This window comes from Macaca mulatta, chromosome 1, assembly GCF_049350105.2.
Source record: "Macaca mulatta isolate MMU2019108-1 chromosome 1, T2T-MMU8v2.0, whole genome shotgun sequence".
NCBI lineage: Eukaryota > Metazoa > Chordata > Mammalia > Primates > Cercopithecidae > Macaca > Macaca mulatta.
In genome coordinates this window covers 22283516-22301733 of record NC_133406.1, presented here as the reverse complement: position 1 = coordinate 22301733, position 18218 = coordinate 22283516, and the positions used below count along the sequence as shown (strand labels likewise).

At 41.9% G+C, this 18218-nt stretch overlaps 1 protein-coding gene across 7 annotated transcripts in view; it reads right to left on the bottom strand.

Annotated features, from left to right (window-relative positions):
- Window positions 1-18218, bottom strand: part of PBX1 (PBX homeobox 1) — a 292465-nt gene that overhangs the window by 215156 nt on the left and 59091 nt on the right. For 2 of the 7 annotated variants that reach the window (XM_077986408.1, XM_077986383.1), the window contains one exon: window positions 8759-8926. The exons of the other annotated variants lie outside the window; for them this stretch is intronic. In XM_077986408.1, coding sequence (XP_077842534.1) covers window positions 8759-8926 — 168 coding nt within the window. The remainder of the gene's footprint in view (window positions 1-8758; window positions 8927-18218) is intronic. 7 annotated transcript variants of the gene reach the window in all.

The window sequence follows — 18218 nt, the reverse complement described above, 5'->3', positions numbered from 1 at the left end:
GTCTACATAGAACCACGTGCACGTGGTTGGTGGAACCTGGCACTCTCCAAGATTCGGATAGCAGCAGGCCCCACCCTCAGAATTTGGGGTCTTTCCAGGTCCTGATAGGCTAGAAAACAACTGAGAGTTATCATTTCTCCCAAAGAATTTATTTCCCTACAACAAAAACCCCAAACCATGACCGAGAGAGTCCTGACCTTGCCCAATTATGCTGGCTAAAAAGAAAGTTTGTGTCTGTCAGAGGGTGTTGGTGTATTAATAGGAAGCCGACACTTCCTTTCTGAGCTTACAGTCCTCCACCAGACAGGTCAACTAATTTGGGCAATTCATATTCCAGAAATGAAACCCAACGAGCATTGTGGGAGGAACGAACGAAGACATTGATTTTAAACACTGCCATAGTAGTCAGGTCCAGTCTGTTTCAACAGTACCCCAAGCTCAAAAAGCACTCTCTTTTCAAAGCTTTCATGAAATAATATATGCTTTAGGAGATAAGGACCAGGGAAGTAATAAGCTTTGTTTTTCCATAGCTCTTACCTGTATCAGTGTTTTATTCTAACCATCCTCTTAGTCCTAGATAAGTGTCAGCTGGTGTGGGGCCAGGCAGGGCACTGCAGAAGGTCAACGGCACTAATCTCGACCTTCGAAACTCACCTGGCCATATCCCTCAAGAAGCCTCTGGCCAAATCTCCCAGAAACCCCATGCTTATAGGCTTCCGGACAGGGAATATTCAGTGAGCAATGCCAGAGCCACCTCCAAACAAGAAGAAAGAAAAGCCTTACTCTGTGCAGGTCCAGAAGACAAAGCTGGCACTAAAAACTGACCATTACCGGTGGTGGGGAGCTGCTTCACAGGGAAGAAACTGCTCATCCACGGCTGTGCCATAGCAGAGCTGGGAGCTCCTTCCTCAACTGAATGGAAGATTAAATTACAAAACCTTTTAGGTAGCTCGAGGCCACTGCTGGAGAGCGAAGAAAATAAATAATAACAATAGTAACAAATATACTATGAGGCTTAACATGCACCAGGCACTATTTTAATTGCTTTCTGTGTATTAACTCCAAGGCAGATACCTATGAAGTAGATACTGCTATTATCCTTCCTATTACATAGATGAGGAAACTGAAGCAAAGAAAGGTTAAATAACGTGTCCAAAACAACTGGGAACTGGGACTCAAACCCTCGCAGTCAAGAGTGTAGAGTCCATGCTCTTAACCACTACATTATACTTTTCCATTTATAATATATGAAATCTGCAGGGAAAGGCTAGGTAATTCAGTATTCATGATGACATACACCATTCAAATTCTACCAGATCCAAGAAACAGTCCATACTGAGACCCCAAATAATAACAAAATAGACTTGGCAGTGAAAATACTAGTAATAGAAAATGACGCAACTATTAGTAGTCTAAAGAGAGAGAGAGGCCGGGTGCTGTGGCTCATGCCTGTAATCTCAGCACTTTGGGAGGCCGAGGTGGGCGGATCACCTGAGGTCAGGAGTTTGAGACCAGCCTGGCCAACATGGCAAAACCCCATCTCTACTAAAAATACAAATATTAGCCAGGCATGGTGATGCACACCTGTAATCCCAGCTACTCGGGAGGCTGAGGCAGGAGAATTGCTTGAACCCAGGAGGCAGAGACTGCAGTGAGCCAAGATCATGCCACTGTACTCCAGCTTGGGTGACAGAACAAGAGTCCATATCAAAAAAAAAAAAAGAGAGAGAGAGAGAGAGGCGGGAGAGATGGTTGTGAAGAAAATAACTCAGTAACACCATCCATTCGAGGATATTCTACATTGAGGATGTTACAGTGGACTTACCAGGCAAATTGGTTTCGAGTCCCACCTATGCCATTGAGTAACTGTATGACCTTAAGCAAACTGATACCCATTCTAGGTTTTCTTATCTATAAAACAAGATTGGGGATTTCTAAAGTCTCTTCTAGGTCTTAACTCTACATGAACCCTAGGGTCTAGGCACCATAAAATCCATTTCCCACTTTTTAGATGACTTCCAAAGTCACCTAAATTATATCCTTTTGAGCCTCCATGTTTACTGCTCAACCACCATCAAAGTTGTGGAGAGCACCAATGAGTTCATGGTTATAATATCCTCTAGACCATAAATACCACATGTCCAATGTGTCCGTACCACTGCTTCTTCCTAGTGTATTAATCATTATAAAAGCCTAGTTATAAGTGTGCTGGGGAGGTTGATATAAAGCCACCAATTGAGAAAAAAACCCCAAACACATAGTTACACAGTGATGAATCCATAGTGGGCATTCTGCATGTTCTACACTAAGAGTACATCTATAATTCCTGAAATCATTCATGGACTATGAAACTATATACTCAAGGTCATTGATGTTGGCTTGTCATCCTACTCCTGTGTCCAGCAGGAGAAAGGCTGTGCTGTGATCCTAAGGACAGGTGCGCCAGCTCTTGCTTCTCTAAACTCAGAGCCCGACTTCCCCCTCACCCTCCCCTGAAATCAAAATATCTGCAACTTTAATTCCTTGGGAAAATGGGCAGCACGGTAAGAAGAAACTGCATAATAAAGATGAAGGGGGCGAGGGTAGCAGGGGCACTAAATGATACTTCCCTGCTTTGTAACTTCAACTCCAGTGCAGCCATGTCAACGAGGTGCTGTGAGGGCTATTAATGCCTAGGCTGCGGCAAGGTCCTGTGGTTTCAGGGCAGAAGGGTATTAGGTCAGCCACAAGTAATCATGGTGATAACAATAACAATATTAGTATTTGTCCAGAGACGGGGTGGTGTGAAGGGAATCACATTAAATTCAAAAGGACTCAGATAAAATGATGCTAAGGGTCAGACTAAATCTAACAACAGCCTGTGATTTGTGGCTTATGCCACTGCTCTAATTTGCCTCTCTACGGCTGATGGCCCATGAAGGTGAGGGGTGTTATTGAGTGCTGCCCAGGCTCTGCTTGTGGAACAAGCAAGTCACAACGCTGCTTGCCCAGTTCCTGACTCTGCTACAGCCAACCTGCTCTTCTAAAATCATGTTTCTTATATGAAAATAGTCAAATATGGCCCAAATCTGTTCTAATTCCTTAATTTGTATTAGTTTCCTTCATGTGCTACAAGAGCTGATTTACCTTACTGATTTCATATGCACATTAATTGCTGTACTCTTGTTTGTTTAAAGTGTATCTGGATGCATCTGTCTACAAAAATAATATGTCTTGTTTATATATTATCTATTGTAGATTGTAAACAGTAATGGCAGGGACTGTCTTTTTTCTATCACACTTGTAAATATGCCCGGAGGCTAAGCAGAAATGAGCTTCTCCAATAACTAAAATAAATAATGAATTAAGTAAGTGGACTTGTCACTCTCCATGTGGATTATTTATGCTTTGTACCTTACACCTCAGTAAAAGGGTCAATGCAGAGTAAGAGTTTTTACTTTCCTCTTTTACTTAACTTTTTGCCCCTCCTCAGCTCCCATGCTTTTATTACTTGAATCTGGGAGCCATGTTTTCTGACTTCTCTGTGTTGCTTACATCCAAAGAAATTTGTTTGTTCAGAAAGCACTGTGAACACTGTAGAAAAAAAACAAAGAAAAAAAAAATCCCCTCTCACTAGGTTTATGAAACTATTTGTTTTGTTTTAACCAGAACTTTCATCTAGCACCTAAACCAGATAGTGGCTTTTAAAAGGTATCTTAAACTGCAAAGCCAAACAAAAACAACAACAACACAGTAATTAGTGAGATAATAATTATGTGCACTAACCTGCAAGAAAAAGAAGTAGCAACTCTGTGTATCAGTAAGGTTAATATATTACTCCTTCTCCCATTCTCCCACTCCACACTCTCAACTTCTGCCAGGTCCCCAGGGCTTCCTGATCCACTCTGCCAGTGACATCATGCTACCTGGAAAGCTGCTGGAGCTGATGAAGCTAGCTTTACAGTAAGGTGAGTCTTGCTGACACTCAGGCTTGTGTGTGATGATGCTAAATGCTCGTCATCCTTACTTTACTATGAACTGTGAAGGGAATGATTAAGCACATTATCAAGGCAAAGATCCAAAGATTGCACAAGACAGTCATTGCCAAGTACCTGGTAGGGGCAATACAACTCAGAGGAAAGAGTATGGGCTTTGAAATCAGAGACCTGAATTTAGTCACTCAGTCACAGAAGGTTCTATTTTATTTAATCTCTCTAGGGCTCATTTTCCACATCTGTCAAGTGGGACTAATAATCCCTTTCAGGGTTATACTATGTACTTTATACAGATTATCTCATCTTATCTGTTTGGTAGCAACCTAGTGCATGTTAGCTTTCTCTTTTACCAAGTATTTGGGTAACAGAAGAATGATACCGCATGTAATATTACAGATTGATAGATGTACTGATAGCAAATCACGAGCTGCTATACAGGCAGCCTAAATATGAAAACAGCATACCTACTAGTCAAATATACGATCACCACACCACCCCGACAAGTTGGAAAGACCAAGTGCAGATCCAAAACAGAGCATCATCAGTCTCCTAAAATCCCATGTTACCCATCCATGTAAAACTTCCCACTCAGACTTTGGAAGCATAGAAAAGAAAAATATATTCAGGGTTCTTTTTCACGTCATCCAAGAACAAATTATGCAATCTCTCTGTCTATGCCCATGCCAAAAGACTCACAGATCTGAATGATTTTGCCCAGTAAAAACCACAACGTCAGCCATGTACTGTCCCACGAGCATCACCCCATTGGTCACAAGCACTAGCTTTTCTAATGACTTTGCAAAATAACATTAGGAAAAAGTTGACATTATTTTGGGATTATTTTATTCACCTTTCTGAAAAAATGCTTTTATTGATAGCATTTCTCATATCATCTGTGATTTTTGGCATACTCATTCACACTGTCTTTCAAAAGAGAAACAGTCAAAATATTGCCCATAAAAAATATATAAATATATGCAGTCATATATACAAGCATCCCAAATGTAGTTAAGAGAACAGATTACAGAAACTCCTACCTTTTATCAAAGAATTGGCAAGCCAACCTTCTTGTTGGAAAAAAGAATTAAGAAATTTGGAGGTACAGCCTCACCACCTATCCACATTTGCCAAATGAGGTCTCCACTATGGCTACAGCCACGTTTTACAGAAATGTTGCAGTGGCTTGAGGGGAAATTCGCTTGACAGTAAAACTTTTCAAGTAATTTCTGTTTTAAAAAACTAACAAACTGTAGCAAAAGTGAAGCTCAACTGAAGGCTGGGAAATGTGGGTTTTTATCCCATCTGCACCAATAAAGGATGAGTGATCTTAGCAAGACACATGCCCCTTTGGGTCTCAGTTTCCCTAGAAATGTAATCAGTGCACCGGACTCAGTTCTGTGACTCCCTTTTAGGACTAATATTCCATGAGTCACGGAGAAGAAAGGTCTGCTGGGTCTTAAAGACACACAGAGAGGACTGAAAAATGCACATGGTAACCTGTCAAAACCGAGCCTGTGAGGGAATTCCAAAGAGAACACTGACATGCAGAGGACGAGCTGCCCTCACCTTTCCATCTTGCCACAGGATTTACTATGTATCCAACCACTCACAAAGCTCCATATTTAATTCAAAATGCTTAACACTAACTTTTTTTTCAATTTTAGATCTTCTTCCCATTCTTTGGAACAGGTCCACGGAGACATGACCAATGATTAATGTAGAGACAGACATAGCAGTCTAATAAACACAGCCTCGGGCAAAAAAAGAGAAAACAGTGCTACAGATGACCAGGGTAAGGGCCACAGCACTGGCCCCAGCTGAGTGTCTGAGGTCAGTCCAAACAAGCACTGACTTAAAGAATCCTGTGTGAGATGTCATTCTGCTCTACCCTAAGAAACGATGGAACTGTTGCCATGGCAACAAAGGTACTTGAGAGGGACATGAGCAAAGGGAGACTTAAAAAGAAAAAGACAATATGTGGCCTAAACAAAAATATGTGACGGTGTAAGGGGTGCTGTAAAGCCTTTATTGCCACTTGTTAAGGAAGACCCGTATAGCTCACTCGTGAGTAATAAGGCGGTCAACCCAAACTAAGGCACTAAAAATTTTATAGCACCCCACATATCATATATATCTAGATAGATAGAGAAAGAGAGAGATACATATATAAAGGACCTCCACAGATACACTCACAAACAACGCAAGCAAATGTTGCTACTGATCTTGGAAATGCTGTCTTCTAATAGAGTCGCTCCATTTACCAATATTCTTAATTTATCGGCTATCAAATGCCACATCCCATCAATTCAGTTCTTAAAAGGTTCAGAAAGCTCAGCTGCAATGAGAAGGAACTGTGATGGTTTCATGGGGAGTGCAGACTAGCCAGGTGCATAAAGCCAGGATTCCCTGTTCTGGTGGTGACTCCACAGCTAATTTATTATTTCACAGTTGGATTAAATGCTCCCTACTGCCATCAAGGATTGTCAAGGTGACTGTTTGGACTTGGAGAAAGAGACCATTGCAACCCAGAGCAGGAGATAGGGGACTGTCATGTTGCATGTTCTATATCCCCTGCCTTACTCAAAAAATATACTTCTAAAGTATCAGTTGTAAACTGATTTGTAGTCTCATTAGATGACTACAGGACTAGAAAACTTAGCAATTTAAAGCAAACCTGCAGTAAAGCCTTTCAGAGTAAAATTGTTTTAACATTTTTGTAAAGTAAATAATGACAATTTAAATTCTCCCCCAAAGTTTGTTTCTTCTAGTTCTTCTCCAAGTGAAGTCAAAAAAACCCAAGGGATTTCACTGAGCCCTGTGCTAGGAACAGATGTCCCCAAAAAGCAATTCATGTACTTTTCTCAGCTACCTGAATCTAAAACAGGTACAGAAAGATCCATTCTTGGGGTTCATGCTCTATTCACTGTAATTTCCAGTTGCTAGTTTCAAATATATGGTCAGAGCAGAGAACCAGCTTGGGTAAACTGAGGGGCCTGATCTTGCTCTTTTCTAACACAGTGATACGTGAGAAAAATTAGATTATCTGGATAAAGTTCTCCAAGCCTGCTGGAGAAAAAAAATACAAAAGAGATGCAATGTATTGGCATTATTATTTCTACTGAGCCATTTCTGAGCACAGTCATGAATGCTTGCCTGGCTTTTAAGGAGAGAAATGCTTGTCCCCCAACAAAAGGCCATCGTCCATTCCTTCCAGAGCTAAGAAAATGTGAACAGCCTAGTCTAGCTTCCCTAAAACATCTCCTCCAACACACTGGCTTCCTATCTCTTGAGGCTTCCTTCAAGAGAAATATTACTTCCTTTCACTGATATTCTCACTTTCCTGTTCCTGATGCTGCGGGTCCATTCTCAAATGCCACCACCTCTGACTCTACCATGCCAAAGTGAGCTCACCAAAACAGGAGGCATCTCTTGCTGGACTGAACATGCATAGGCTTCAGGTGACACAATGATTAGGCCAAGCAATTGCTGGCCACACATCTGTACCAACACACTCAAAAATCAATAGGGCATTTATAATAATGGAAGTTCAATGGCTTCCATTTTGTGAAGTGTTAAATGTGCCAAGGGACTGAGTTAAAGCTTTGGCTATGAAAGGGGACTGTAAGTTATGCTTCCTTTAAAAAAAAAATTGCAAATGGTTCATTTTTCCTTAAGGAAAAAAGGGAGTTTCAATTAGGTGAGTGGAGGACAAATGCTCCAAGTGCATTTTGCTGAAGTTCTAAGTGCTTCTGAAACCCCTCCTGTCAAGGCATTAGTAATACAAGATTTAAGATGCCCAATTAATTTTTTCCAGCCACCAGCCAAAAGTAGATGCAGGAGGAGGTTAAAAGCTAAGTGTTTAATTAATATTAAATTTATAAGATTCTCTATCACTGAAAGCATTGTAAAATTGAAAAAGCAGTTAATTTTACGGTTGCTGTGTATTCCTCTGCTTTGATCTTTGATCTATGATATAAAATCACCAACTGTAAAGATTCCCCAGCTTTATTATACCTGTTAAATGGTGAGAAGGAAGAAAGAGAGGGGGAACCTGCAGACATGATGGGGAGTGGGGAATGAGGCCCTGAAAGTGGTCATTAACGTTGATGAGAAAATCTAAACATGAGAGATTCAGGAAATAGCTTTTGACTAAGCCACATACATAGACGAGGCATTGTCATCTTGCCCATTCTCTACACTCTAGTTTTCTAGAGTTTTAAGATGGGAAAACAGCAGTTGTCTATCTCTGGCTTAAGATAAAATAGTAAAGCAGAAAAGATTTAGGTTGGATTATAGAAGAATTTTCTGAAACTGAGTTTCCAAAACGTAAACTCTTCATTGGAATAGATCACAGCATTGCCTTTCCTACAGCCAGAAATGCTTAAATTAGATAAGTATGTGTGTATCTTGAACAGTCTATACACTGATTCCTTCTTCCAAAGGCTCCACTTACCCACCCACTAGTAGAGACCAGACCGGGCAAAGGGACGCTCAGCCCTGGGCAATGGGACCTCTTTAATCCATGGCATTTTCAAAAGCCTGTACTGATAAAGGGCAATGGAATAGGAACCAGAGGTAACAGGGAGGAAAACCTACTTCTGAAAATGGTATCCTGAGAGGTTTTCCCAAGATTTCCAAATACCATATTTCTGCCATCAAGACAGATGTGTGGTTCCCTCAATGACAGCCCATGTCACGAATCCTTAAAGAGAAAAGGGGGAAGGCATCGTATATGCATCTCAAATAAACTGGCCATTCAGCCTGCAAAGATATCAAACACTCACCTTTGCCTTCTCCCCACCCAAATTTGGGGCGGTGGTGTGTGGGCTGGGGGGTAACGGGGTTCCCGGAGGTAGAAGCAGAGGAGAGTACTTTGTGCCGAACACAACTTTGTATCCTAGTCACCAAAAAGAACAATGAGGGGCATTTCCGACTCCTGGCCTCCTTCAATTCTGTCACAAATCCAGAAACAAAGACCTATTATGCAGAATAGATTTTACAGAAAGACAGAAGGAGGGTGGGGGAATGGGATAATTCATGTAAGGTGTTTTTTTTCTTTTTTTTTTTTTTTAATCCCATCAGGGATCTCATTATAATTTCATTATTAGCAGAAAAACCAAATAAGTGGCAAGAGAAAGAATCACCACTTAATATTAACACACACACTCACATACACAAAGATGAAAGATCTCATGAGCTTCAAAGAAGCTGCTAATTTTCCAACTTCAAACGACTCAGTGAGAAAGACACTGATAATGAATGTGCTTTTTCCACTGGCTTGCTTATAAACTTCTCCCCTTTCTGTCTCCTTCCCAAAAATTACTTCTCATTTTTAACTGGAAACAAACATCAGACATAACAACAGAATCCTGGGTTCATACATAATCTTCCTTCAGGGCTTCCTTTTTCTCTCTTTCCGTGTACAATAAAAATGTAAGGGGAAAGACAGAAGAACATCCTCAATGGTAACAGGGCATACTGCCTTAGGAAGAGCAGCCAAGAAAAAAATACAAACGTACCTCATTGCCAATAACCTACACTATTTCAAGAGTAGATGACTAATTCATAAAAGACTTTCTTTGTCTCTGTAACTGTCTTTATCCATCAAGAAGCTGCAAACTTGGGGCATTTTCACACTGAATATATGTTTCTAAAAGCTTTACCTGGTGGTGAAGTGTGATACTGCAAGCCTATCTCTTTTTGGCATTTTAATCCTAAACAAAAAGTAAAACCAAGTTTCTGGAATTCAGGCTCCCGTAAGCTAGTGCCACCTATGTACTGCAGTACCCATGTTTCTGCATGGTGTAACGTGTTCTTCATGAAAACTGTTCAATTATGACTAAAGGAGATTTTTTCTTCCCTATAGAAATACGTTCTAAAACGTGTAATAAGTCATTGGAAGGATAGATAACACTTTAACAAAATCTTCATAAACCTATTTTCTAGAATTAAAATAGTTGTCAAAGTGAAAATTACTTGCTATATTTTATAAGCAGTTTTGATAACAACAGGCTAGACAGAAGCTCCCAACCTCTGTGAATGTATAGTCTCTTTTTTAATGTCGAAACATTGCAAGTACCACTATAAGAGAGTTATTATATTTTTAGCGTCTACAGATGGAGGAATGATACACATGAATAAAGAAACCTATAGGAACAAAAAAAAAATGCTTGTTTAAGTGAATGTGCATTTCATTAACCACAATAGCGATTCACACATTCAAAGAATTTTAGTAGGTATATTTATCGGCCTGTGTGTCCAGGACATTATTCTGTTCACAGACAATGCTTGCTATGTGCATGAATTTACCAAACCTTTTTAACAACTTCAAGGCTCCCTCAGGGTCCGAGGCGCACAAATTGAGAATCACCACGTTAGAGGAAGAAAGATACCAGCTGAAGGAATGGATGCCTCTAACCAATTCTTTCATTGAGAGAAACTGACATTCAAACAGCTGAATGATTTTACACATACCACTCCTTGTTTTACTCCTACCAATACTGTCGAAATGTTGATAGACACAATACAGATCATTTCTGAGCTTACATGGTCTTGATTGTTGGTTTATAACACAATAAAACTTCTTTTTGGCACAAGAACCTATCTTCCCTGTGTCCATCTCCCATTACAAATTGCAAGTAAGGATACTGTGAAGAATAACATAATCAAAATAACATTTCTAACAAAGATATACGAGTATGATCAATGGCAACAGTAGCAATTGCTTAAGAAACATCAGTAAATAATTCTTCAGATACAGTTAGCCTTGTGGTTTTAGGACAGTGGAATGATGATAAGACAGCAATGCTACCCGTAAGAAAGACTGACCCTCACATAAGTGTACACACAGGCATTCACAGCCCCAGTACACACCTCCTCCTTCTATCTCCCTGTCTGATTTCCACTCATCCATTCTCAGCTCCTGTTTGTCTGAGGCCACATGCAACTGTATTTGTCAAGCCCCCTTTTAACAACTTGTTGTCACAGTCCATTACCAAATTGCATATAGTTATATATTCCACTAATTAGGCTTCTAAAATATCATTAACATGTCTCTTGATCATTAGCATAACGTATGAGGCGACGTCGTTAGGCACAACTCGAGTTTGTTAACGTGGTAATGAAAGGCACAAGGAGGCAGGCTCTGCAGGAACCAAGACGCACAGAGAGGTGGGGAATATCCAAGCACCAAGATGCTAAGCCACAAAGGCACAGACAGAGACACACAGAGACAAGGGCAAGCACAGAGAGGAGATGCAAGGCACAAGGAAAAGGCAGAGGAACACAGTCAAAGGAGTGCATCAGGAAGCACGACTTTGGAAGTGAGATGGCTGCTTGGACGTAAAAAGGTAAAACCTAATGCACCACTCCCACCTGTGCGGGAATTAGACCCTGAAAAGGCTCTAAGCAGAAGAAGTTTTAGAAATTTCCTAGACAAGAAAAAAATAAAATTCAGAAATATCCTTCTTTCCTGCCACCTAACAGATGGTACCCACGGGTGTGCCCATCTCCCCCATTCCCACGCCACCCCCTCTCCAGCAGTGGCTACAGAAGACTGCGGACAATTACCTGAGGGCGACATTTTTCCATTCCATCTCAGGCCCTTTATTAACATGCTGGTAGATATCTCTATCTATCTATATACACTGCATTAGTCATGATCCTCTTGTGTGTAACGAGGCAGGGCTTACCTCCAGAGATTATAGACATGCTATGTCTGGAGAAGAGAGAAGGAAGGAAAGCACATAAAAAAGATGGCAACTGGCCAGGCGCAGTGGCTCATGCCTGTAATCCCAGCACTTTGGGAGGCCGAGGCGGGTGGATAACGAGGTCAGGACTTCAAGACCGGCCTGGCCAACATGGCAAAACTTCATCTCTACTAAAAATACAAAAAGTAGCCACGTGTAGTGGCACGCACCTGTAGTCCCAGCTACTTGGGAGGCTGAGGCAGGAGAATTGCTTGAACCCGGGAGGCAGAGGTTGCAGTGAGCCAAGTGCACTCTGGCCTGGGCGAAAGAGCAAGACTCTGTCTCAAAAAAAAAAAAAAAAAAGGGGGGGGGGGAAGATGGCAACTGTGCGTATGTATAGCAAGCATGTGTCACTATGTGTGTGAGCAAACACCAGCAAAGTGGTTGTGGGTTGTGATTTCAAACAGCCAGTTAAGCCTGGATTTCATATTTCATAGAAATGTTTCTAAATATATCTATGAGGACTCACAGGACAAGATAATAAAGCGCTTGGCTCAGGAAAGTGGCCAAGTATATGATGGGTAGAGAATTCAAAGAAGTTGGGGGAGATGAGTTCACAGCATGTGCACATCAAGTGCTTAATTCATCCTGAACAAGGAAGCACTCAGCCCAAGTGAGCTATACCTTGGTCACAGGCTGAGGACATAGGGAGCAAGCAGCCTCAGAAACAATCCGGAGAACCTCACTCATCTAGTCATTACGACAGAAAAAGATCAGTCAAGAACTTTGGAGTCCCAAACTCCTGCCAGTCTTTCGGCACAGAGATTTTATTCCAGGCTAACCTCGATGGATTTGACATTTCACACAGATCCACTGGAAGCATCCTAGGCACTCACAACAGTGCGGCCCAGAGAGAAATGTGGCTTCCTTGGAACAGCTTCACCCGAGACAACACTGGGAACAGAGGCCTGGCAACCCGCTGTTTTACACCAGCTCCTTCCAACAAGACGCCTTCTCCTACCTAGTGATCACTTCCAGCCTAGCCTTGCCTCCTGGGCTCACATGGAAAGAAGAGTATACTCAGCATTTACGAGGATTAAAGCCAATGTCGGTGCGGAAGAGAGGCTGGGTAAACTTAGATGGTGCCTAAATGGAAGTATTTCCTATACCCTCTAAGTCATCTGACACCTGACTTGACAGGTCAAAGGCTATGCAACCAGGGTTCACTTACAGGGAGGAAGAATCAAAGTTGCTTGGTTTTAGAGAACATATTGAGTGTGAAAGATGGGAGCTTTTCCTCTAGTCCTAACTTCTCATTCTTTAGGAAGATGGAAGTCAAATGGTAGAAAAAAAAAATATCTACCCAAATGCCTATTCGATGGGCAGACTCAGGAATCATCCTCTGTGCACTCTGAACTCTCACATTATGGAACCACAGAAACCTTTCTGTTCAGGTATGTCCATTGATCCTTTTCTCAAAGGAGTTGTTAAGAAACTCCATTGGCTAAATGTGCACCCTGGACATGAATGATTCTTAATTATGGCCAAAAAGACAGACTGTGCAGCAAGAGGGATGGCCACATTTCACAATTATTTCAGTCCAGCAGCCTTGTATAGCTTATGAAATGGGCAACTAGGCCAGCCTAGGACTGCATAAACACCAACCTAAATCAGCCCCTGAAGGAGAACCTGCGGTAAACCAGTCCATATCCCATGCCCCTGTACTAAATAGCACCCCCAGGCAGTCCTTTGCAATGCTTTCTCATAGTGCTATCAGTCAAGGAAAACGTTCATAACAGGTTCTGGGAACCTAATTCTCACCCCCATTGGGGATAAAAGAAAAGGAAGGCAAAATACAAAAACAGAGAGAAAGAGAAGGAAGACTGTTTAAGAAAATAGGGAAGGCAGGGCGCAGTGGCTCAAGCCTGTAATCCCAGCACTTTGGGAGGCCGAGATCACGAGGTCAGGAGATCGAGGACCATCCTGGCTAACATGGTGAAACCCCGTCTCTACTAAAAAATACAAAAAAATAGCTGGGCGAGGTGGCAGGTGCCTGTAGTCCCAGCTACTCAGGAGGCTGAGGCAGGAGAATGGCGTGAACCTGGGAGGCGGAGCTTGCAGTGAGCTGAGATCTGGCCACTGCACTCCAGCCTGGGCAACAGAGCGAGACTCCATCTCAAAAAAAAAAAAAAAAAAGACAGAAAATAGGGAAGGCAGGGCGCGGTGGCTCACACCTGTAATCCCAGCAGTTTGGGAGGCTAAGGTGGGCGGATGACAAGGTCAAGAGATCGAGACCATCCTGGCCAACATGGTGGCACACACCTGTAGTCCCAGCTACTCCAGAAGCTGAGGCAGGAGAATCGCTTGAACCCAGGAGGTGGAAGTTGCAGTGAGCCAAGACTGCGCCACTGCACTCCAGTCTGGCAACAGAGCAAGACCCTGTCTCTAAAAAAAGGCCGGGCACAGTGGTTCATGCCTGTAACCTCAGGATTTTGGGAGACTGAGGCGGGCAGAGCACCTGAGGTCGAGAAATTGAGACCAGCCTGGCCAACGTGGTGAAACCCTGTCTCTAATCAAAATTAGCTGGGCGTGGTGGCGGGTGCCTGTAATCCCAGCTACTCGTGAGGCTGAGGCAGGAAAATCGCTTCAGCCTGGGAGGCAGGGATTGCAGTGAGGCGAGATCGCACCACTGCACTCCACCCTGGGCGACAGAGTGAGACTCCATCACAAAAAAAAAAAAAAAGGGAAAACATTTCTTTGACTTTCCTCTCAAAACCTGAAGTCAACAGTTACAAAATTAATCATGTATTCAACAACCTACTCTGCACCAGACCTGCTTTTAGGCCATGAGAATATGGTTATAGACAAGTCCCTATTTCATGTCAGAGGGTGGGGAGGTGGTACAAAAAAGAAAAAAAAAATTGCACACGCACACCCACATACTCACAAATGCACGTGCACGCATATGTACTTGCTTAAGCCTAAATTGCAAAAGGGCTATTTTTAAAGATACATAATTTTATCACATTTCGATGCATATAAAAATTAGAATTAGCTAGAATTACACTAACAAAATATAGCCTCAAAATAATGACTTACGAAATCTGCTTGAATAAGTAAAACAGATGTGCTATTTTGGATCTTTAAATACAAATGGTGTTTTTAAAGTACCTTAATACAATTTTTTTTAAAGAAGTTCATGTTTTTCTATGAAAATTTGCTGGTTTTGCTGATTTTTTGGTAGGATCTTACTCTGTTGCCCAGGTCCAATCATGGCTCACTGCAGCCTTGACCTCCCTGGTCTCAAGTGATCCTCCCACCTCAGCCTCCTGAGTAGCTAGGACTACAGATGTGTGCCACCACGCCTGGCTAATTCTTTAATTTGTTGTAGAGACAGGGTCTCACTATGCTACCCAGGCTGGTCTCAAATGCTCAGGCTGGTCTCAAACTCCTAGGCTCAAGTGATCCTCCCACCTCAGCCTCCCAAAGTGCTGGGATTACAGGCATGGGCCATGCCTCCTGGCCTCCAAAGAAATATTTAAAAGGCAAACTCATTATTTTTCGTAGGCTTTCTCCACTTCACTCTCCACAATTACCTATAAAAATTGCTTCCAGCCCTACTTCTGGATCTAAAAACAGGATTTTTTTTTAACTTGAAAAAAACTAGAAGATCCATGGATGATCTTTCAGGGGTTCCTTACCTTCCTGAAATTCCATGGGTGGGGGGGGGGAATGTGTGTATCTAGGCTAATTTTCTGGAACTAAACCATAAATTTCATCAGAAAATAAAGGGACACATGACCCAAAGGAGGTGAACTGCTCCCTGTGGTCAAGAGGAGTACTTAGGCTTTGCACCAAGGACTAAGATGGCGTAGGAGTTAATTTTTCAAAAGTGTAAAAAAGCACCCACTGCCTTGTACAGGTCATCTTCCTCTCCTTGAGCGCTCCCCACCGATCCCCCCACTCACTGCCCCTTAACTGAATAACCCAGTAAGTCAGCTGCTTGAAAGATATTGTAAATAGCTCCAACAGAGTGCAGTTTGGGGCAGATTCCAATTAGCCTTCACTTAACGGTCTTTTTTCCTCTGCCAAGTTTGTGCAGTGAGGATCCAATGCCCCACCCTCTGCTTGGCGCTGAGTTTAGGCGCAGGGAGGAATCAAGTTTGTGCTCAAGCTGATAGATGTCAGCCACAAAGTCTGTATGTGTCCCACCTGAAAGCTAAAGAGGGAATCAAAGGTGGTTTCAAAAGGGGTGTGCCTGGCAGTGTGGCAGAGAAGGGAGCTGGTTTCCTGTGAGTTTCCTTCTTTTGTTTCTGTCCCTGTTGTCTAACCCTAAATGTCCCTGCTGCCACTTAATTATCTCTGATCATTTTACCCTTTTCTCTGCTTACTGGTTGATTATCTCCCCATTTCATTTGAATCCCAGTGGAGGTACATAAGCGCTAAAAACAAAGCTGATGGCCAATTAAAAGGTAAGTGCCTTATGTTAAAAGCCAGAACATTATACTTCAATATTCATAATTAGGTAGCTTTTGAATGGCTGAAGAACAACGCAAGTCCATATAGAGGGCTAATCAGGGCACCTATATTTTGCAATCCAAATCAACCAATGCCTATTAAACTGATTGCTGAGAATTGCCAGCTTCCTTATTGGCTGGCTCAGAGCCTCAGTACTTCATAAATATTAGAGATGTAAAAGACCAAGGAGTTCCTAATGTGTTTATTTCGTTATAATGAATTCTTCAGGCAAGTGATAGGATTACTGAAGCAGAGCTTGGTAAAAAACCCTACTGATTTTGGCAGCTCTGCTATTCTTCAGGAGTAGCATCTAAATATTACTGAGAAATAGAGCATAAAGATTATTCACTTGGGTGTAATTTTTTTGAGAAAAGGAAAATAAAAATTTATCTTCCACTCTTTCATTTATTTTCCAAATTATCAGATCACTGAAATTGCCACTGGAGCTGTACAAAATTAAACAGAGAAAAGAGCAAGTGAGCAACAGAGTAGGAGAGAGTCATTGACAAGGTTCAAGTGCACTTCACCACTCCCCGGGAAACCCTTACTCCAGCCTAGGAGAAGGCTGGGCTGGTGCTGACCATCTTGAGTCCTCCCCTGTGATTATTCTCCCTGGGGTAAGTCAACTTAGAATCTCCGCTAATAATGCACTTAATTTGGGGGGTGGGGAGGTGAGGAGGAGGAGAGTTGTTCAGTCTCGCTTACAGAGTTAAGACAATGCCACCTTATAATTCAAGAGCAATGGGAGGCCAGAGAAATGCTCACAGACACCAGGCAAACGCTTTCTAGAGAAGAATTAAGCATCATGATCTCTGCTCTTCGCAAATGCTCTGTCCACTGGGAGGCAGCATAGGCCACTGGAAAGAGAAATGGGCCAGAGATCTGGATTCTAATCCCTGAGATGTTACTGATTTGGGGTATGTGTTATGGCCAGCAACAGAATCCTGGTTTAAAAAATAGGGCAAAACAAAGAAAATGGGACAAGAGATGTGGAAGCATTTTAGAGGTAAAGATAGAGCCTGCTGAAAGGAGATCCACACATGTAGAAGTTTGTGGAATATGGAAACTGGTCTTTTTTAACTGTAACTGATCCCCAATGTGGAAAGACTACTATAGGGATGCAAAAATAAATAGAACAAAGCAAGTACATTTTTAAGACACAATTTTCTAAAGTGTGTTTTTAAGAATCCTGGTCCAGGAAAAAGGTCTTCAGGTCAAATAAATTCTGAAAATGCTAACCACTCCACCACAACACCCCTCTGGGAGATTTACAACACACATTAACATATTAAAGCTCGGGGAAGCCCTGTAGTTCAGAAAGCTCTTTTAACTCCCAAGCTTACTTGGCAATACAATGCTTCCTCACATATAAACACTAAAACAAATACTAGCTCCAAGGAGCACACTAAGAAAAATGCTGTTTTAAACATGGTAATAACGTCTGATCCCACATTGGAAAGAAAACACTACTGAACCACCATCCATAGTCTTGGGTGGCTGGTCTAGTGGTCTGTGCCATTTTATCCACAATCTCCTCCTTATTCTCTCTGATCAACAACATGCATTTGTGAGGCAGCTGGCCAAGGTGAAAGGTTAATTCTGTGGCCATGAAACTCAGCCCAGCTAACAGACTCAAATAGGGGTTGAACCTTGTCACCTTGGTCCCATTAGCTCTAACCAACTGGGTTGGGTAGCCAGAGACATTAGTCTTAGTTATAATCTCTAGGAGGGATAAAAATTTAAAGGCAACAGCACATGGCCAATGAGCTTTAGCTTATAAATTTGAGGAGTTTTTAAAATAATACTTAAGATGAAGGTATGCTATTTTATCCTAACAGGAAAAAGATAGTCAAGAGGTAATAAAATATGACCTCTGGATCTGGACTCCAGGTGGGTTCAAGTCCCAGTTCTACCATTTAACAGCTGTATGGCCTTGAGCAAATTACTTATTTGAACCTCAGTCTCAAAAATCTGTAAATCAGAATAAACATATTCCATTTCTCAAAGGATTATTATGAGGATTATGTGAAATGATCTA